At 48.7% G+C, this 23,134-nt stretch overlaps 1 protein-coding gene across 1 annotated transcript in view; it reads left to right on the plus strand.

The window, feature by feature from the left end:
- The first annotated feature begins 22,163 nt into the window (after positions 1 to 22,163).
- Positions 22,164 to 23,134, plus strand: part of LOC122922871 (zinc finger protein 260-like) — an 82,635-nt gene continuing 81,664 nt past the window's right edge. The window contains exon 1 of the mRNA XM_044273625.1: positions 22,164 to 22,219. Within this exon, the coding sequence (XP_044129560.1) occupies positions 22,186 to 22,219 (34 nt within the window). The 5' untranslated portion in view covers positions 22,164 to 22,185. The remainder of the gene's footprint in view (positions 22,220 to 23,134) is intronic.

Here is a 23,134-nt window from a genome sequence, read left to right on the forward strand (position 1 = left end):
ATAAGAGGAGGTCCTATCAGTGATTGACAACATTCCCTCTATAAGGAGGAGGTCCTATCAGTGACTGACAACATTCCCTGTATAAGAGGAGGTCCTATCAGTGATTGACAACATTCCCTCTATAAGGAGGAGGTCCTATCAGTGACTGACAACATTCCCTGTATAAGAGGAGGTCCTATCAGTGATTGACAACATTCCCTCTATAAGGAGAAGGTCCTATCAGTGACTGACATCCTTCCCTCTATAAGGAGGAGGTCCTATCAGTGACTGACAACATTCCCTGTATAAGAGGAGGTCCTATCAGTGACTGACATCCTTCCCTCTATAAGGAGGAGGTCCTATCAGTGATTGACATCCTTCCCTCTATAAGGAGGAAGTCCCATCAGTGATTGACAACATTCCCTGTATAAGGAGGAGATCCTATCAGTGACTGACAGCCTTCCCTCTATAAGGAGGCGGTCCTATCAGTGACTGACAACATTCCCTGTATAAGAGGAGGTCCTATCAGTGATTGACAACATTCCCTCTATAAGGATGAGGTCCTATCAGTGACTGACATCCTTCCCTCTATAAGAAGGAGGTCCTATCAATGATTGACAACCTTCCCTCTATGACTTCATATACAGAGAAGTCTGTCAGTCACTGATAGGACCTCCTCCTGGACTTCAAAGTTCAGAATGGGCAGAAAATTAAACTCATAAATGACAAGGTATACTGAATCTTGGCTGTTTTGGCACTATCCATCCCTCTTGGTTCTAACCCTGCTTGTCGACTAGAGTTCTTCCCAATCATACTCTTCTCTCAGACCGGTTACCAAAGTTCTGGGAAAGAGCAGACAAGGAAATTGACAAGAAAGTCTGCTTATAAATCGGATCCCAAAGACGGCTCTTCTTAGGAATCTGCCCAGAAGTGGATCCGGGAGTTGCAAGATTATCCAAAAAGTCTATTTTTCCTTATGAGGAGTCTGCTGTGCTATTAGACTCTCTTCAGAGTACACCTGCATCAACCTGTGCCAAAGTGGCTTTTTCCAGCATGCCGTTTCTAGAGCTCTGCTTTAGGGTTGATCGTGAATATTCTAATCGTGAATTTTATATTGCGAATATCGGCACTTCGAGAATTTGCAAATATTTAGAATATAGTGATATATATTCGTAATTTTGAATATTCTAAAAAAATTTTTTTATCAGTAACCGCCCTTCTTGCTTGAGGCTCAATGAGAAGGCTGCAATGTGTTTGACAGAGCTTAGCAACATCCCTAGCAACCAATAGGAAAGTTGCCGACCCCTTACTATATAAGAAACTCTCCAGCAGCCATTTTCTGCTGTTTTTTGCAGTTGTGAGAGAGATGAGTGTGATTTCTGTGCTTTGCTAATTGCTATGTATTACATTAGATAGTTAACTCATATATATAATCCAGATAGTTAGTGGAGATAGTCAGTGTAGGTTAGATAGTGATATAGTGGAGCTGATAGGTACCAGTGCAGGGTGTTAGTGTGTTAGTTTAGGAATTACTGTGCTAGTGTTTAGTGTCACTGTCTTTCGTCCTTAAAAAACAAACAAAAAAAAGTCAGTTTGTGTCCATTTTTCTGTCAATGTCTTAGGGTTTAGTGTGCTCGTTTAGGAATTACGGTGCTAGGGAGGGATAAGTGTCACTGTCTTTGAAAAAAAAATTGCTGTCTGTTTTTCTTAATCACTATTTTATTTGATGTTTGCCTCATTGTATTAAACCCAATAAAGTTATTCTCCCAAAGTCCCTCCTTATTTTCTTTGTATATTTTTTGGGGGGCTTTAAATTAATTTTTGGCAGATTATGAGTGGACGTGGGCGTGCCAGCAGCCGTGGTTGTGGTAGGTGAGTTGGTTTCAGTGCTGGACCGCTGCCAGCACGGTGCCACTTCTCTAGAGGCACCGGAGAGGCGGGCGCAACTGGCAGGGGCGTCCACATTATCCGAGATTTTTTTTGGGCGTGGCAGCCGCCACATTTCATCTCAGAACGCCGAGGCAGTTGTGCCTTTCGTGACACAAGCCAGTGGCACGCAGTCCTCTGCCCTGGCTCTGAGCAGCAGCAGCTCTCCGCCTACTGCAGGATCAGACCACATCCCCCAAGACTCGTCCCTGCTGCTGTTTGACAGCGACAGTGAGAGGGACATCATGGTAGAGGTAATGCAGGAGAGTGAGCTGCAGATTGGTCCTGATGCTCAGGACCTTTTGGAAGGGATGGAAGAGGAGGGGGTACCGCCAAAGTACCCCAGTGACATCCCTTCCAACTGGTGTGGGTGGTTTCAGCCACAGAACCCCTGCAACAGTCGGACCCAGGCATCAGCAGGGGGACAGCTGAGCGAGGTCAGAGGCTCCACGTCTGCTGTTCCCCTCAGTCCACCACTGGTCGACCTTGGGTCTGACAATGCAGACGAAGAGGAGGGTGACCAAAAATAGGTGCCACCTCCCTAGTTAGGTGACAGCAGCACTGATGAGGAAGGTAGGCTCCACTGGGGCTCCACTGGTAATGGCAGCAGCGGGTGCCACCTCCACCTGTGTGCACCGAGCCCGAACAGGCACAAGCCAGCACCACCCCATCTGACAGGAGGTTGGTGTGTAAGTCGCCTGTTTTGGCTTACTTCACCCTGACAGAAGATCAGACAATTGCCATCTGTCAGCTGTGCCATGCCAGGGTGAGGAGAGGGAAGTCACTTGCTCAGCTGGGTACCACTGCCCTTACTCAGCACCTGAGTGGCAACCACTGGCGAGAGTGGGACCAGATGCAGGGTGGTCGCAGCAGCGCCAGCAGCAGTGCGCAGGGGACAGCAGCTCCTGCCACTATCCTACAGCCACCCCAACCCCTTCCAACAATGCATTCCCACTATCCCATTCCCTCTCCTAGAGGTACTGGTACTGGCAGCCAGACCTCTGCCTCCTCTGCACCCTCCTCTATCGCCTCCACTGCTGTCCGGCGCCAGTCGTCGGTTGCCGACACATTTGAACGTACCGTGCTCTTCGCCCCCCCGGGGACCGACACATGCGTTCACCCAATGGGCTCCTGGCAAGGGTTATCGCCCAACATCTGCTGCCCTTCAATATTGTGTACTGCAATCCATTCTGGCAGATGTTGAAGCAGGCTGCCATTTCTTTGCCAGGACGGGTGTCTCTCCCCTACACCAGCACGTTGTGCAGAATGTATCCCTGTCACTGGATCATGCTGTCAGCGACAAGGTGCATCTCACAATGGATGCCCGGACCAGCAGACATGGACAGGAATGCTATCTTAGCTTCACAGCCCATTGGGTGTCCCTCCGAGGCGCCGGGGAGGGCTCAACAGATGTGGCGGCATCTCAGCTTGTGGTGCTGCCCTGGGGTGTCCAGGGGAGAAATGCTGCTCTCCCTCAAGCCCCTGTTCTACACCGCTGCTAAGCCCCCCTATAGCTACACAACTGTGGGGCACGTCCACTGGCAGGCCATGCTCCAGCTTGTGAGCTTAGGGGAACGGAGACACACTGGACACATGTCCTGGATGCCCTCAAGGCTCAGGTCAACATGTGGCTGACACCCCGAAGGCTCCAGGCAGGTATGGCTGTCTGTGACAATGGCAGCAACCTCCTCGATGCCCTCCATGCTGGCAGTCTCACACATATTTCCTGCATGGCACATGTCCTCAACCTTGTTGTACAGAAGTTCCTACGCACATACCCAAGGTTGAGCGACATTGTGCAAAGGGTACGAAGGATTGCCAGCCACTTCCGACGCTCTCCAACCGCCACAGTGTCCATGTCCAAACTGCAGCAGGACAACAGTCTGCTACCTCACAGCCTGATGTTGGACAGTGTGATGTGGTGAAACTCCACCCTCCACATACTGGAGAGGTTGTGGGAGCAGCGACGGGCGGTGAAGGAGTACCTGCTGGACCTAGGCACTCCGGGGCCATCACACCCACTTCCCTACATCACCAATGCGAAGTGGAGGAAGATACACCAGGTCTGCCACATGGCCCCCCTTCAAGCAGACAACCAAGCTGGTCAGCAGGGAGCATGCCGGCTCCACATAGTGTTCCTGCTGGACAGAACACTAGAATGCCTGCTCGATGCTGGGAAGAGTGCCTTGGTGGAGCAAGAAGAGGCAACACTGCTCCACCAAGACCAGGATGAGGAGGAAGAGGATACATTTTTTGAGGAGGTTGTGGACCCCCAGGAGTCTGGGTCTGGTCAGGAGGGAGAGCCGGTGCCGGCGGCACCATTAGTCCGGGGGTGGGGCGACTCCCAGAGGCAGCAGCAGCAGAAGGACCAAGACGTCATGGTCCTGGGCAGCCAAGAAGAGTCACAGCGGTCTGTCCTCTTCCCCATGGCTGCCCACATGCTGCACTGCCTCCGGAGGGACCCCCGGATTAGGCAAATGAAGGAATGGGATGATTTTTCCAACCAGCTGGCAGGATGCTCGTATGCAAAACCTGTGGGCCAGTCTGCTCCTCCGGCTGGAGCAGGCCAACCCTCTGCCTCACGCTCTAGTTCATCTCACCCAGCAAGTGGCTGGCCCAATCAGCTCCAGCCAAGCACGAGATCTTATGGGTGAGATGAGGCAGTTCTACCAGCCTGTGCGATCCAGTAGCAGTAGCGACCACCAGCGGCTGGCTCGCATGGTGGCTGACTACATGGGGTCTGTCGGTGCTTCCGACAGTATGAGCACTGGCGACCCCATGGAGTACTGAGTTCCCAGGCTGGACACCTGCCGTGAGCTCACTCAGTATGCGCTGAAGGTACTGTCTTGCCTCTCCTCCAGCGTACTATCTGAGCAGACATTCAGCGGCAGGTGGGATGGTCAACGACAAGCGGACCCGTCTGTCCACAGACTTAGTGGATAGACTGACATTCATCAAAATCAATGAATCCTGGATCGGCGGCGAATTCTTAGCCCTCGCCATCAGTTCAGGACACTGAAGGGTCCTATGTCAATCCCTCTCCTTGGCTCTCCCTCCAAAATATTGTTGTTTTTTAACTTTTGTATATATTTATCGATGAATTTATTTATGCATGAATTTATTTATGTATTTATTTATTGATGAATTTACTTATATATTTTTTTATTGATAAATTTAATTATGCATTTGTTTATTGATATATTTATTTATGGATGAATTTATGTAATTATTTATTGATGAAGTTAGTAATATATTTCTCTATCGATGAATTTATTGATCTATTTATCTATCGATGAATTTATTTATCTATTTTTTCATTAATTTATTGAACCTATTTATTTATTTATTCAATTAACATATTATTAAAATATAAATATAAATACATACATATATATTTGTACAAATTTATTGTGGGCTTTACAATCTTAAAAAACCTTTGAAATAAAAATGTCAATGAGAGCACATTCCTGCTCTAGACAAAAAACCTGCTGCTGTCAGAGGTGTCTAAGTTTATTTTGGTTGTTGCCCCAGTCTGGAGGGGGCCCGTTCCTGCGAACACATTCCTGCTATAAACAAAGAACCTGCTGCTGTCTGTTCCTGCTAAGTTTGGCTGAACTATGTGTAGGCCTTAGACTACACTGTTACCATTTACCTGCTGCTGCTATCTGTTCTGATCCTGCTGAGTTTGGCCGAGCTATGTTTAGGCCTTATACTACACCGTTACCAATTACCTGCTGTTGTCTGTCCTGATCCTGATGTTTTTGGCTGCGTTATGTGTAGGCCTTATACTACACTATTACTAATTACCTGCTGATATCTGCCCTGATGTTTTTGGCCGAGCCATGTGTAGGCCTTACACTACACAGCTACCAATTACCTGCTGCTGCTGTATGTCCTGATCCTGCTGAGTTTTGCCAAGCTATGTTTAGGCCTTATACTACACCGTTACCATTTACCTGCTGCTGCCTATCCTGATGATTTTGGCCAAGCTACATGTAGGCCTTATACACGACCGATACCATATACCTGCTGCTGCTGTCTGTCCTGATCCTGCTGAGTTATGTGTAGGCCTTATACTCTACCGTTACCAATCACCTGCTGCTGTCTTTCCTGATCCTGCTGAGTTATGTGTAGGACTTATACTCTACCGTTACCATTTACTTGCTGCTGTCTGTCCGAATCCTGCAGAGTTTTGCCTTATACTACACCGTTACCTTTACCTGCTTCTGCTGTCTGTCCTTATCCTAATGTTTTTGGCCTAGCTATGTGTAGGCCTTATACTACACCGTTACCAATTACCTGCTGCTGCTGTCTGTCGTGATGTTTTTGGCTGAGCTATGTGTAGGCCTTATACTACACCATTACCAATTACCTGCTGCTGTCTGTCCTGATGTTTTTGGCCAAGCTGTGTGTAGGCCTTATACTACACCGTTACCAATTAACTGCTGCTGCTATCTGTCCTGATGCTTTTGGCCAAGCTATGTGTAGACCTTATACTACACTGTTACCAACTACCGCTGCTGATATCCTGACCCTGCTGAGTTTAGCCAAGCTATATGTAGGCCTTATATTACACAGTTACCATTTACCTGCTGCTGCAATCTATCCTGATTATTTTAACCGAGCTATGTGCAGGCTTTATACTCGACCGTTACCATGTACCTGCTGCTGAAGCTTTCTGTTCTGATCCTGCTGAGTTATGTGTAGGCCTTATACTCCACCGTTACCTTTACATGCTACTGCTTTCTGTCCTGATACTGATGAGTTTGCCCCTGGACTAAAGGGGCCTTACTGCAACCTTATCGGTTAAAATTACACAAAAACATAACAATATTAAAAAACAACAGCATACAATAAAATTTAAAAAACGATTTATTTATAAGTTTGAGCAACAAATATGTCTCTAAGGGAACTGCTTGAGTTGGTCATGCAGGTCTAACAACTCCTGCATACCATTACAGTGCAGGTCCTCCAACTGCTTCACCTTTATATCAAGATTCCGCTGCTCCCGGATCACCTGCATGGCTTTCTTGTCCTGCTACAGCTGTCTGATTTTTCTTTTTAATTTAATGAGTACTGTTAGGATGGAAAAAAATATGAAAATGACTTGCAATTCAGATTAAGAAGCAATTAGTGCATTGTGTGGAGTATTTGTTAAAGCACTGCCGGTGTACATCGCAATTTGTTAGTTAATGATATTTATGATAATTATTTAGTTGGTTAGTTAGTGATAGTTCAGTAGAGTATAATAGAAACATAATGATATGTAGTTGGTTAGTTAATGGTTTATATGTAGATTACAGAGCAAGTGTCTAGTGTTATTTTCTATTACTGTAGTGAGTGTTGTCCCCTCATTGTTGGCCCTTTTAATGTTTTTGTACATGTTATGGATACAGAATTATATTGCTGCGTGCACATATTTACCCTCCTGGCGGGGGCTGAAGACATCCTCCTCATCATCATCAGGGGCTGGGGGGGGGATCTGACTGCTCAGAGGGTCCGGCCTCTTCCTCTTCCACCTCCACCATTTTACTTACATCAGGTGGGGGTGGCGCATCTTCATGCTGGGAGGGTCTGGCCTACTCTCCCTTCTCTGCGGAGACCACCACAACCTCCAGATACTCTGTGGAAGGCCTGCGGTGGACCGAGGGAACAGGAACACCAGTAATCACACTATGTTCAGAATTTAGACAAACATATCAGAACTCATAACAAATGCAAATTAAGTGGGGGATGTATGTAATGTAATGATGGACGGGGCCTTTTACTGGAATACGGAATGATGATTGCAGTTTATGTATATATTGTAGGGATTAGCTCTGGTAGGCAAGGTAAGCGGATGCAATACAGAGGCAAAACCACGGTTAAAAAGCAAAAGTCAATGTTTATTCACACAAAAAAAGCTGGAAAGAAACACAATACTTGGCAGGGCCCTGGTGTTAATTCACACCGCAGGAATCCTCGTGTTAATTCACACAGCAAAAGTCCCCAAAACTCAAAAACACGTCACCTGGCAATCCACAGCAATCCTGGAGGTTCATTCCACACCCAGCTGAGCTGCTGGCTGGGCTTTTAAACCCCAGCCCAAAACCTAGCCTGGACATGGGGAACAGCCACCCACCCTGCCATACTAAGTAAAACAGTGTCAGTGAGCACTAGCTGCCGCTGACACACAACATTACCGGTTCTTATCTCACCGAGGCCAGGAATCTTGGTGACAAGTACCTTCCGTCAATGACGGACCCCTGCACCTTCCTACAATATACACATACACACACACATATACTGTACATACAGTATACACCTATGAAGTGAAAACCTTTTGAAGCTCAACAAGAGAATGCCAAGAGTGTGCAAAGCAGTAATCAAAGCAAAAGGTGGCTACTTTGAAGAACCTAGAATATGACATATTTTCAGTTGTTTCACACTTGTTTGTTATGTATATAATTCCACATGTGTTAATTCATAGTTTTGATGCCTTCAGTGTGAATCTACAATTTTCATAGTCATGAAAATAAAGAAAACTCTTTGAATGAGAAGGTGTGTCCAAACTTCTGGTCTGTACTGTATATATATATATATATATTTTTTTTTATGTGTGTGTGAAACATACAAAATCAGCCGGTTACATCTTATATCTCTACCTCGTTGTGTATATAAAAAAATAAAAATAAATATATATATATATATATATGTTGGTAAGGCTGATTCGTCAGCCTGCATTTGTGGGAGGGGCGGAGGCTCTTCATATACAAGCCACACCCTCACTCACAGGTGTGTGTTTTCAGGTGCACAGCTGCTGCTGGGTGTCATTAGCACACTAGCTTCTCTGGTGGTAGGAGTCTTTCTTTGCAGCATGGAGCCAGAATAGAGCTTGTTATTTTGCTCTCTGCTACCGTAGCATGCACGCGTCATACTACGTAAGTAGGTTGGGCCGGGGCCGTCTCTCCAGGCCGGTCGGATCCGACTTTGCTAGCGAACTGGAGGCTTCGCCTCAGAATCTGCTACATCAGGTTTGCTCGTTTGGGCCTAAATACTTCCATTTGCTTTTCATTTTTGGTTGTTGGTAATAAGAGTTTGTTCCTATAAATCTTACAAGTTTCACTTTGCTTCGTTCGTCTCGTATGAAAAGTTTCTTTACAGCAAACCGGCTTAAGTAAGATTTACCCGGGCTGCACGTGACGTCATGTTTGGAGATCGGACGCAGCGTTTATTGTTTAGGCCTTTTGCTGTAGCTGTTCCTTGCCATGTGTCTCCCCCCCCTCTTTCCCCCCGCTACCACCATCTTTAAACTTCATGTATTTCACTTTCGTAAGCCGTGTACCGGGGTGGGCTCCCCAGGATACAGCAAAGTCACAGACATGGAAGCAACACTGACACCAGCTTTATATGCAAGAATATAAACTTTACTTTGGAAACAGCATTAACACAAGTACAAACAGTATAAGTAATACCCCAGGCCCACAGTCACCGTCCCTGTCCGAGGGACAGGCCTAGCCTGCTGGCGTACACAGCTGAGCCTACAAGTCGCACTGTGCCGCTATAGAGGACACACCTAACCGGTGGCAGACGCAGCAGAGCCTGCAAGTCAATTACTGCGCTGCAGTCCAGTACAGTAAGGCCTAACAAAGCTATAACCCTATCTAACTAGCTATACAAGGCCTAGGCTAGTCTCTGTTACTTTAGGCGCCAAACAGTGAAGTACAATTGGTAATCAGGTGTACTGACCTGCATCCGTTCTGGGCCCTAGGATGCCGCTTACCCGGGATGGCCACCAAGCTCTCAGCAACCGTGCGGCCTTGCTTGATGCTAAGGTTTTCTGTCCATACACTGGAACTGGTCTTCCTGGGAGAACCTCTCTTTCAAAGTGCTGGATCCAGACAGGGGACAGCAGATACTCTCCTTCCTTTGAGTGTCCATTCACTGCCGGACATCTGCAAGCCAGGATGGAATCGGATTCAGCCCCTCACAGCACAATCCTTCCACCATGTCAGATCAACACTTCCTGGTTCACCCAGAAGCATGCTGACTGTGCTGCAGAACAGCGGCCTCTAGTGCCCGGAATGCCAAATGACAGATCCAGTACAATTTAAACATACATATACAGGCAGAGCTTATCCACAATCTCATACTTTCATGCTCCACTGTTATCCTGAGCGGCATTTACACTTTCGGCTTTTATTTAATGTCTTATGCTGCATCCGCACGTCTTCACTGTACTGCACTTTTCTACTCTTGGTTCGTATTCACTCAGATTGGTCTCACATTCAAGCTGCACTCACCTGTTGGCTGTTACATCTCATGCCGTCCCCAGCCGACAGCCGGGTCCGTATTACATGCCTGTTATTACATGTTGTATACTCTGCTTACAGCCATAGCTGCTACTGTTACTCCGTTTTCATGCTCTGGACGCACCACCCTGGTGTTCCCACCTTGCTCCACTCACAACCAGAGCTGCGGTTATACCAATTTTCATGCTATGCTTATACCCAAAGTTGTGTTCACACTTCTACTGCTACACCAGGTCGTATACCCCACTCACCAAAGCCGCTTTCCATGTCTGCGGTCACATCAAGTTAATATTTCGTTCACATCCAAAGCTGCGTCCGCATGTCTGCTTTTCACATCTTGTCCTATACTCCTTTTCACTACTAGAGCTGCGTCCACATGTCTGCTTTCGCATCACGTCAATACTCTGCTCGCTTTCAGGTTGTATTTACACGTCTGCTTTATACCATGCTTTTCATGTGCTACCCATACTCAGAGCTGCGCCTATACCATGTTTTTAGGTACCACTCACATCCAAAGCTGCATTCACCCATTTGTTGTTACATCATGTGTTGTACTCTGCTCCCACTCAAAGCTGCATTCTCCTGTTTATTGCTACATCATGGTTTTGCTCAATCTCACCGGGGCAGTCTGCACCCACCGCTCTGGTACCTCTCTCCTGACAAACATAACTGCGTTCTTTTCAGGCTTACGTTCCCTTCCTCAGTGGTCTGTCACATTCCATAGGCCTAGTTTCTGTTTAATCCTGGTTCGTATTCACTCAGACTGGTCTCCTTTTACTTCTGGTTCGTATTCACTCAGATTGGTCTCCTGCCCCAGTTCACCAAACAGCTCCTCAGCGGAGGTCAGTGGGCCGATAGGAGTACGTTTCCTGCTATGTTTTCACAAGCTGTTCATTTGTTTGTCACGATATGAGACTTCTCTTAGCAAACTTGCAATGCCTCAGGCATTTCATGTTTACGTTTATGGTTCGCGGTGGTTAGTGTTTTATGTACGCACGTGCTTCGGATTACTAATGTCTATATTTTTAACACCTGTCGGCAGTGATGTTCCTTAGGCCACCTTCTAGCCAATCCAATCATTCAAGTCGCTTCATATGCCATCAGGTCCGGCTTACGTTTTAATTACTTAATTTAATTGCTTCAGCCCCATGGCTTCAGGGGTCTGACCAATGGTTGTCTGTCCACCTGTGCAGCTATGCTTTTGAATGACTCATATCTTTACCTGCTTGCCAGCTTATGTTATTAATTTTAGTTAATGTCCGTTATTATCTCCATTTTCTGTCACGTTTCCCTTCGTCTTTTCAGGTCATGCAGTTGAACTATTGGGGTCACCTTCCACGTCGGTCAGGTCTCGTTCCTAACAATATTTCGCCTTGCATGTTATTCAGGCCACGTAGTTTATCTTGGGTATCGCCTGCCACATCGGTCAGGCTCATGGTTTAATTCACGTGCACCTTATTCATGTCACTTTTCATAGTTATAATTCTTGAAAAAAAAAAAAAAAACTCGGCCCCATGGCTTCGGGGGCCCGACGACTGCTTCGGCCCCATGGCTTCGGGGGCCCGACGACTGCTTCGGCCCCATGGCTTCGGGGGCCCGACGACTGCTTCGGCCCCATGGCTTCGGGGGGGCCGACGTCTGCTTCGGCCCCTTGGCTTCGGGGGCCCGACGACTGTTTTCAGTCCTGCTGGGCTGATTGCCTGGTTGGTTGTCCATCTGTGCATCTAGGCTGGCCCCCATGTATCGCATACATACCTGCTTCCCTAATTTCCTAATAATCCATGTTGATCGCTCCATGTTGATCCATGGCTTCGGGGGCCCGACGACTGCTTCGGCCCCATGGCTTCGGAGGCCCGACGACTGCTTCGGCCCCATGGCTTCGGGGGCCCGACGACTGCTTCGGCCCCATGGCTTCGGGGGCCCGACGACTGCTTCGGCCCCATGGCTTCGGGGGCCCGACGACTGTTTTCAAACCTGCGGGGCCGATTGCCTGGTTGGTTGTCCATCTGTGCATCTAGGCTGTTTTGGCCCCTATGTATCGCACACATACCTGCTTCCCTAATTTCCTAATAATCCATGTTGATCGCTCCATGTTGATCCATGGCTTCGGGGGCCCGACGACTGCTTCGGCCCCATGGCTTCGGAGGCCCGACGACTGCTTCGGCCCCATGGCTTCGGGGGCCCGACGACTGCTTCGGCCCCATGGCTTCGGGGGCCCGACGACTGCTTCGGCCCCATGGCTTCGGGGGCCCGACGACTGTTTTCAAACCTGCGGGGCCGATTGCCTGGTTGGTTGTCCATCTGTGCATCTAGGCTGTTTTGGCCCCTATGTATCGCACACATACCTGCTTCCCTAATTTCCTAATAATCCATGTTGATCGCTCCATGTTGATCCATGGCTTCGGGGGCCCGACGACCTGCTTCGGCCCCATGGCTTCGGGGGCCCGACGACCTGCTTCGGCCCCATGGCTTCGGGGGCCCGACGACCTGCTTCGGCCCCATGGCTTCGGGGGCCCGACGACCTGCTTCGGCCCCATGGCTTCGGGGGCCCGACGACCTGCTTCGGCCCCATGGCTTCGGGGGCCCGACGACCTGCTTCGGCCCCATGGCTTCGGGGGCCCGACGACCTGCTTCGGCCCCATGGCTTCGGGGGCCCGACGACCTGCTTCGGCGGCCCGACGACCTGCTTCGGCCCCATGGCTTCGGGGGCCCGACGACCTGCTTCGGCCCCATGGCTTCGGGGGCCCGACGACCTGCTTCGGCCCCATGGCTTCGGGGGCCCGACGACCTGCTTCTGCCCCATGGCTCCGGGGGACCGACGACTGCTTCGGCCCCATGGCTTCGGGGGCCCCACGACTGCTTCGGCCCCATGGCTTCGGGGGCCCCACGACTGCTTCGGCCCCACGGCTTCTAGGCTGATTTGGCCCCTATGTATCGCATACATACCTGCTTCCCTAATTTCCTAATAATCCATGTTGATCGCTCATTTTATGTTTTTACCGCAAACTGGTCCGGTTCGCCCTACAGCATTATTGTCATGTCTTACGCAGATATTTCGTCTTTCTTTAATTGTTCATGCTTTCGTTCAGGTCCTGCCAGAGGAAGAACAAGTAGGGCAATTCGCTCTAGCATTTCAGTCTCTGATTGTAGTCGATCATATCTTGTCAACCAGGTCCCCACGCAAAGTCTTTGCCTTTTTACCACGACCAGGAATTCATTTTCGCCAGTAGCTTCATTGCATTGCATTCCCTCACTCATGGGAGGGCATAGACAGAATCTTGTATATTATGGCTTCATAGCTTCTTGCCGCACTAACCTCCGACTCCCTACAACCACGTTGAATCGGATTTTGGACAAGGTCCAGCATTTTCTCACGGTAGAAGATTCAGATAGTAGGTCAGTCTTCACGTCTCAAGCGTAAAAACAATTCTCAGGGGCGTACAGTAGAACAAAGCGCGGATAGCTGTTGTCTGGGTAACTATTCAAGGATTCTCTTCCTATCTACATGGTTCTTTTTGGCCCTCATTCCTGCATAGTCTAGGCAGTTAGCTTTTGGTCCCACGATCTCCTGACGCTAGGGCATTGCCAGTACTCGCACTAGAACCAAACTTTACAAGTTTCAGTTGGTTTTTATGATCCATTTCACAACGTATTCTCGGTCCTCCATTCCGCTTTGGTGCAGTATCCGCAATATTGAGCATCATGTCTCTGGCCTTGTCATCCACAAGATGGGTTGTAGGTTTCCTACTGGTCTTGCCTCACATACCCCGAATTTTCGCTCTAGATCCCGGATGCCTTGCAGTTGGCTTGGGGATTAGTTTGTACATGCCATTCAAATTCCTTTTCTACCCTACTTGGCTTGGTTTTTGCCCACTTATAGGCCTACCCACGATCATGGCTTAGGGCACACAACAAGCCATTTAGTCAGGTCAGCTAAGACACGCCTAGCTGGGTTAGGTTGTTCCTGTTGTTTTCTCCCTAGGGTTCTTCGGATACCTCTTGGCCGTAGCCATGACCACAAATATATATATACACATATACACTCACCTAAAGAATTATTAGGAACACCATACTAATACGGTGTTGGGCCCCCTTTTGCCTTCAGAACTGCCTTAATTCTACGGGGCATTGATTCCACAAGGTGCTGATAGCATTCTTTAGAAATGTTGGCCCATATTGATAGGATAGCATCTTGCAGTTGATGGAGATTTGAGGGATGCACATCCAGGGCACGAAGCTCCCGTTCCACCACATCCCAAAGATGCTCTATTGGGTTGAGATCTGGTGACTGTGGGGCCATTTTAGTACAGTGAACTCATTGTCATGTTCAAGAAACCAATTTGAAATGATTTGAACTTTGTGACATGGTGCATTATCCTGCTGGAAGTAGCCATCAGAGGATGGGTACATGGTGGTCATGAAGGGATGACATGGTCAGAAACCAATGCTCAGGTAGCCCGTGGCATTTAAACGATGGCCAATTGGCACTAAGGGGCCTAAAGTGTGCCCAGAAAACATCCCCCACACCATTACACCACCACCACCAGCCTGCACAGTGGTAACAAGGCATGATGGATACAAGTTCTCATTCTGTTTACGCCAAATTCGGACTCTACCATTTGAATGTCTCAACAGAAATCGAGACTCATCAGACCAGGCAACATTTTTCCAGTCTTCAACAGTCCAATTTTGGTGAGCTCATGCAAATTGTAGCCTCTTTTTCCTATTTGTAGTGGAGATGAGTGGTACCCGGTGGGGTCTTCTGCTGTTGTAGCCCATCCGCCTCAAGGTTGTGCGTGTTGTGGCTTCACAAATGCTTTGCTGCAGACCTCGGTTGTAACGAGTGGTTATTTCAGTCTGCTCTTCTATCAGCTTGAATCAGTCGGCCCATTCTCCTCTGACCTCTACCATCAACAAGGCATTTTCGCCCACAGGACTGCCGCATACTGGATGTGTTTCCCTTTTCACACCATTCTTTGTAAACCCTAGAAATGGTTGTGCATGAAAATCCCAGTAACTGAGCAGATTGTGAAATACTCAGAGCGGCCCGCCTGGCACCAACAACCATGCCACGCTCAAAATTGCTTAAATCACCTTTCTTTCCCATTCTGACATTCAGTTTGGAGTTCAGGAGATTGTCTTGACCAGGACCACAACCCTACATGCATTGAAGCAACTGCCATGTGATTGGTTGACTAGATAATCGCATTAATGAGAAATAGAACAGGTGTTCCTAATAATTCTTTAGGTGAGTGTATATATATATATATATATATATATATATACACTCACAGCAAGGTAGAGATGTATGATGTAACTGGCTGATTTGCTACATGTCACACCAGTTAATAAGTAATCATTTGCAAAGGCATGAAATACTTATTTGCATAACTGTATATATACATTACAGAGTGTTGGTGAGAGTTACAAATGTAATGTAAGCATTGTACCTGGGCATTTTCTGTCACGGATCTTAGTGATCCACTCAGAGTGCCTCCTCTTTAGATCCAACCAGTGCTTTATTATGGCCAGTGTAGTGTACCTCCCCTTACACTCCCTCCGTAGCTCCTTGCGTATATATCCCTCACGATTGTTTCTCTTCTTGGATCTTGGTCCGATCATTTCCCCGCTCAAACATGCGCTGCAGGATAAAGATGCAAGCATATAATCCTAAAAGACAAGTATTGAAAATAATGTCCTCAACAACACAGCAAAAAGTATTTAAGTCTTTGAAGGGGAAATATTAGATTTAATGTTACTGTTATAAGATCAGGGGTCAAGTCCTAGGGAAAAAAAGGTGGGAACTCACCCAAGATAAAAAATAAATAAATATATATATATTTCCCAGAAAACTTTGTGCAACATAAAACGTAAACAAAAACTGGAATTTGCGCTATATGTCTGTTCAGACATAATTCATCTCTTTCATATTATAAGCTCCCCTTATATATAAATTACTTACAGTTCTGAAGACTCAGGGGTGCTGGGTGACTTAGCCTCAGGGGTGCTGACAGGCTTGGCCTCAGGGGTGCTGACAGGCTTGGCCTCAGGGGTGCTGGGTGGCATAGCCTAAGGGGTGCTAGCTGGCTTGGCCTCAGGGGTGCTAACTGGCTTGGCCTCAGGGGTGCTGACAGGCTTGGCCTCAGGGGTGCGGGCTGGCTTGGCCTAAGGGGTGCTAACTGGCTTGGCTTCAGGGGTGCTGACTGGCTTGGCCTCAGGGGTGCTGGCAGGCTTGGCCTCAGGGGTGCTGACTGGCTTGGCCTCAGGGGTGCTGACTGGCTTGGCCTCAGGGGTGCTGACAGGCTTGGCCTCAGGGGTGCGGGCTGGCTTGGCCTAAGGGGTGCTAGCTGGCTTGGCCTCAGGGGTGCTGACTGGCTTGGCCTCAGGGGTGCTGGCAGGCTTGGCCTCAGGGGTGCTGACTGGCTTGGCCTCAGGGGTGCTGGCAGGCTTGGATGGGCAGGAGTGGGGGAGACTGTGAGGCCTTTTTTTCTCCAAGCTGCTCCAGAAAAAAATATTTTTCATTACACCTCAGGTCAGACCACCAATCAGACCCCCAATGTTAATAAGACCTCAGCTAACTGCCCAAATAAGATCCCCAATGTTAATAAGACATCAGATAACACCTCAGCTCAGACCCCAATATGAATGACCCCTGGGGGCTTATAGCAATGGGGGGCTTATAGCAATGCGCTGCATAGACCTGTGAGTTACAAGAAGAAGGAGCAATCGGGCGGCCACAGCGCATGTAAGTATGCTGCTAACTGACCATGGCAGACTGGACTTCAGTAGCATCCTGGCTGTCATGGTAACCAACAGGAGATCGGAACTGCAGCTGCCACCAATGATGGGGAGGGGGCCGGGGGGCGCACTGCCCACCAATAATTTTTAATACTGGGAAGGGCGGGGGGAGGGGGCACTGCCCACCAATGATTTTTTAATAATGCAAAGGGGAGGCGCAAGTCTACCCACCAATGATGCAGTGTCCGGGCATCCCCATCACCATGGGAACACATCGGATTTAAAATATACCATCGGAGCGGAGTTTTCTCCAATCCAATGGTATATTTTAACTTCAAGCGCGTTACCTACCTAGGACCAGGAAGCGGTGAGTACAAAGCCTTCACGCCTTCCTGGTCCTTTTGCCCTGAAAGGGAACGGTGTTCCTGCTATGAAAAAAGTTTAGGAACGCCGTTCCCACGCGTTCCCGCAGGACTTGAGCCCTGTATAAGATCGTATTGTATTGCAATTGTATGTGTGTGGGGTCTGAGCAATCGGATATTGGCAGAGATGCACCTGTCTAGTGAAGTGACGGTACGGTATGGGGTGTAAAGCTGGTTCGCCTCCCCGTGGTGCACCCTTCTCCTGACCAACAGAACACAAACTGTAATCTATAGACTGTGTGTGTGCTGTATATAGTGTGTGGCAGGAAAATGGATGTGCAATGTGCATGTGAGAGATATTTCTCTGCTGTCCATACATACATGCTACAGACATAGTGCTGTGATGTCACAACAATACTTAGTGCACCAATCAGTAACATCTACTCAGACCTGATAAAATGTGAAGTTTTATGTATTGCACCTAAAATATGTGCATCATTAGTGCCGATTTGCGTGATCGCAAATATATTGGAGCATATAAAGCTATTGTTCTGCCAGGTAATCCAAAACAGTGTAACGTAAAATTACTTACAGTTATCCGGAGCTCTCCAGTCACATTTGCGAAAGTTGCTGCCAACTATTTTCTCCAGTCTAAGGAAACTTCAGGCAGTTTGAAAAATGTAGCAAAACTAGGCCACGCCTGTATTGTGCATACGCAATACGCGCATATTACATTGACTATTTTCACAATCAAGAAAATAATTGCGAATTCTCGAATATATGGCGAATATTCACAAAAAATTAGCGAAATATCACAAATTCGAATATTGCCCCTGCCGCTCATCACTACTCTGCACAGACAAGGAAATCAACAAGAAAGTCTGCTTATAAATCGGATCCCAAAGACGGCTCTTCTCAGGAATCTGCCCAGAGGTGGATCCGGGAGTTGCAAGATTCCTTATGAGGAGTCGGCTGTGCTATTAGACTCTCCTCCTTCCCCACCAGGCCGGTGCTAGAGCTCTGCACATTCGGTTCAGTAAATTGACTCATGATTTGTAAGATGGGATTCCAAGAAGAACATTTTGTATAAAATTCTCTTTATAAACTGCCTGTGGAGTATTAGTGTGATCTGCCTAGTGACTCCTGTAAGGCCGGACACACCGGACTGAGCTGAATGTGAGGACCTCGCAGCGTGTGTCAGTGAGAAGTCCCGTTCTGGCCTCCGCTCCGGGCAGCGCAGCAGGATCACACAGCATTATAATGATTTATAATTCCCTGTAGTCCTGAGAGGTCTGGAATCTACTGGAGTACACAGACATAATGCTGGCAGTGTAATACCATACCCTATAAACCACGGTGACACATCAGTATTAATACTTACCTTTAAAGGGATTCTGTCATCAGATTTTACCCCTCTAACCTAAACATAGGCTCATGTCCAGACTAACAAGAAGAATCCTAAGCTGGCCTTATTAAACCTCACTGTGGCTCTATTTGCCCAAAAAACAGGTTTTTATAACCTGTCAATCACTTACTTAAGGTGCCCAAGGGGAGGTCCGTTAATACAGGGTGCCTGGCCGCACCCATCGCCATCCAGTGCCCAGCGCCGCCTTCCCTGTCTTCAGCGCCGCCTCCACAATCCTCCCCGCCCCTCTGCCAGATCCCGCGCCTGCGCACTTTGCTCAACTAAGCCACTGCCAGGAGTCCGCACGGGCGCATCAGGCTAAGCCTACTGCGCAGGCGTGGGATCTATCAGAGGGACGGGGAGGATTGTGGAGGCGGCGCTGAAGACAGGGAAGGCGGCGCTGGGCACTGGATGGCGAGGGGTGTGCCCGGCAGCCTGTATTAACGGACCTCCCCTTGGGCACCTTAAGTAAGTGATTGACAGGTTATAAAAACCTGTTTTTGGGGCAAATAGAGCCACAGTGAGGTTTAATAAGGCCAGCTTAGGATTCTTCTTATTAGTCTGGACATGAGCCTATGTTTAGGTTATAGGGGTAAAATCTCATGACAGAATCCCTTTAAAGAATCTTTTCCTTGTTGCCATAACGTCAGCAAGAAGAGCGAGTGATCTCCAAGCTCTGTCCTGTCAGGAACCTCACAGATCTGCTGCACCATCTGCTTCTTAGCACTTTACCTGCTTTATTCCCAAGATGTCTTCAGTTTCTAATATCAGTCCAGAGATTGTTCTTCTGCTCCTGTCTGTGCATTGGCTCTGCGTCCTCTTCAGAGTGGCTGGACCCGTGGTGGGGTTCATACCTGGTCCCCGCCGCTGGATTCTGGCTGCACCACTCCACGGCCGCCTCCACTGGTCCCAGGTCTCTGGGAATCAACATTCTGTTGTCGTCACGTGACTGCTGCAGCCAATCGCCGGTCACAGCGGTGACCTGTCCCTCTTGCTCTACATGACCCAGTGACGTCCCGTTTCCCGCCATCCGTGATGCCGCCGGCAGGTATCTCCCGGCCTATGGCCAGAGACGCTGTGAGCAGTTGTGATGACATCACAGTGCTGCGTTCCTGCGCCAGGACTCACTGCCTTATAGGCCTCAGGCCTACGAAGCCTATTAGAGTGAATGTCAGGGCAAAGAACCATCAGTTGTGGAGGATTTTCTACAGATGACATCTTTGTTGTCCCGTTATGCGGCTTCTCTTCTCAGAGAGACTCCTCTAAGACGTCGGCTGCAGCCAATAATCGGCAGGTTTGTCTTCACGTCCTTCCTCATGGTGTGGGCTCCAGCTCTCAGCATCACCTCCTTACAGACAACTGGGTGATTTATGAAGCCCCGGAGCCTGAATTCTGAAGCCGTAAAGTCACGTCTCATTTGCACAAGTAGCTCGTTGTTTGGTCTTGTCCACCATTTTGTTATAAATGGGCGGAGGGTGAGAGCGGCGTGGACCAAACATCCCGCCACTATTCCCGTTACTTACCCTAGTCTTCTGGGGGAATCTCCGCCAGGTCCTAGTGAGCGCCTCTTTGGGGCATCTGATGCCGCTGCAGACTAGATGAGACCTGACGTTACAGACCATCGTGGTCTCCTCAATGTCTTCTACTGAAAAGGCCAGAAAGCCCTACATAGCATTGTCATCTGACGGCAAAATGCCTCCTGAATTCACCACAGCTACAGCATTAGAGAGAACTACAAGTCCCAGCATATCCAGGGTGTTATTATAGGATATCATAGGAGAGAACTATAACTCCCAGCATTGTTTTGGCTCTAAGAGAAAAGCCACTAGACTCATCACTTCTCCATGCAAAGCTCCGCCCCCTCATGTCACATGATCATCATTACAGTCCTCTCCATGTCACTACAGAGCCCCGCCCCCTGTTTTGATCACATGATGGCGACATCATCCCAGGTCCTTCACCACCTCCTGTACTCTGCTGAGCCCCGCCCCGCCCCGCCCCCTGAACTGATCACATGACAGTGACATCACTCTAGGTCCTTTACCACCTCTTCTCCTTTCCACTGCTGAGCCCCGCCCTCTGCACTGATCACATGACAGTGACGTCACCCCAGGTCCTTCAGCTCTGGCAGCAGATACTGGGCAGGTCCTGGTCGGTAGTCAGGACTCTTGTTCTCTCTGGTATCAGCCATTCCTCCAGCCTGCAGGTAAGATGAGCTGTGAGGAGACAGTGTGGTGGAGAGCTCAGACATGTCACCTCTGGAGATTCTCCTCCATTACACACAAGGAATCCTCCGCTCCTCAGCTTAGTATGATGGGGGAGTAGTGGGGATAGTGGGGGTTGTCATCATTCGCTGGCCCCTGACTGTCCTGGTGAGGGGCCCCTGCCTCCAGGAGGAGAATGAATGGAGCGGGGCCCGGCCTGAGCTCAGCTCTCTCCAGTCTCTTCTCTAGGAGTTCTGGACACAGCTGAGCACAGCCCAGAGGTGGGACCTGCATCTATCAGACATTTATCTCCTGTGGAGCCACCAGAGATCTCCATGTTGGGGCCCCTGGAATCCATGTGGTGGGGGCTCTGAAAAGCGGGGGCTCTTCAGGCTCAGGAAGTGCGGTTCTGGAGGTGACATCTGGTCTTGTCCTCTGGATGATTTCCTCTCCTCTTCTCATAAAGGCGCTTGCAGTACTAGAAGCCTCCAGCTCCTCCAGTTCTCTCCTCTTCTCCTGAATGACCACCAAGGATGGACAGGAAGGAGATCAGCAGAAGAATATTAGACCTCACTTTGGAGATCATCTCCCTGCTGAGCGGAGAGGTAAACTTTTCTAGATTTCTCTCCTCTGTATTGTATTCTGTAACAAGTCAGACATCGGGGAGGAGAATCCATCATAGGAAGTGATAGGAAGAGTCCAGGGTCCTGGAGAACGGCCTCCAGACCTTCCAAGTGATGGAGAACCTGAAGATCAGCCCCCAATATGGTGAGTGATGTCATGTGACCAGTGACCAATAGTCATGTAGGAGCCATGAGAAGGTAAGTAGGCATGTTGTACCAGGAGGAGAGGGCCGGAGGAGAGGGCCGGAGGAGAGCACATGGCCCCTGAAGGGTTTATTTCCTAAGTGTCTCTCTCCATCCACAGGAGTACACAATAGTGAAGAAGACATTGGGGGACTGTGTGACTCCCATCATCCATCTCCAGGAGTCAGGAGGGCGGAGCAGGATCCCTCCCCCCATCACAGAGCCTCCCCCTCACCCCCTGATACATGAGCAGAAGATCCTAGAACTCACCCACAAGATGATGGAGCTGCTGACTGGAGAGGTGACACTGCTGGGAATGCTGGGAAATTCTCCAGTAACAGCACTGGAGGGGTCTGGGTGATGATGGTGTCATTGTGTTGTCAGGTTCCTATAAGGTGTCAGGACGTCACTGTCTATTTCTCCATGGAGGAGTGGGAGTATATAGAAGGACACAAGGACCTGTACAAGGAGGCCATGATGGAGGAGCACCAGCCTCTTATATCACAAGGTAAGAGCCGTCATGTGCAGTGTATACACGTGTGTGCAGTGACATGTAATGGAGGAGCACCAGCCTCTTATATCACAGGGTAAGAGCCGTCATGTGCAGTGTATACACGTGTGTGCAGTGACATGTAATGGAGGAGCACCAGCCTCTTATATCACAGGGTAAGAGCCGTCATGTGCAGTGTATACACGTGTGTGCAGTGACATGTAATGGAGGAGCACCAGCCTCTTATATCACAAGGTAAGAGCCGTCATGTGCAGTGTATACACGTGTGTAGAGTGACATGTAATGGAGGAGCACCAGCCTCTTATATCACAAAGTAAGAGCCGTCATGTGCAGTGTATACACGTGTGTGCAGTGACATGTAATGGAGGCGCACCAGCCTCTTATATCACAAGGTAAGAGCCGTCATGTGCAGTGTATACACGTGTGTGCAGTGACATGTAATGGAGGAGCACCAGCCTCTTATATCACAAGGTAAGAGCCGTCATGTGCAGTGTATACACGTGTGTGCAGTGACATGTGATGGAGGAGCACCAGCCTCTTATATCACAAGGTGAGACCTGTCATGTGCAGTGTATACACGTGTGTAGAGTGACATGTAATGGAGGAGCACCAGCCTCTTATATCACAAAGTAAGAGCCGTCATGTGCAGTGTATACACGTGTGTGCAGTGACATGTAATGGAGGCGCACCAGCCTCTTATATCACAAGGTAAGAGCCGTCATGTGCAGTGTATACACGTGTGTGCAGTGACATGTAATGGAGGAGCACCAGCCTCTTATATCACAAGGTAAGAGCCGTCATGTGCAGTGTATACACGTGTGTGCAGTGACATGTGATGGAGGAGCACCAGCCTCTTATATCACAAGGTGAGACCTGTCATGTGCAGTGTATACACGTGTGTGCAGTGACATG

The sequence above is a fragment of the Bufo gargarizans genome, unplaced genomic scaffold (genome assembly GCF_014858855.1).
Source record: "Bufo gargarizans isolate SCDJY-AF-19 unplaced genomic scaffold, ASM1485885v1 original_scaffold_1010_pilon, whole genome shotgun sequence".
Classification (NCBI taxonomy): domain Eukaryota; kingdom Metazoa; phylum Chordata; class Amphibia; order Anura; family Bufonidae; genus Bufo; species Bufo gargarizans.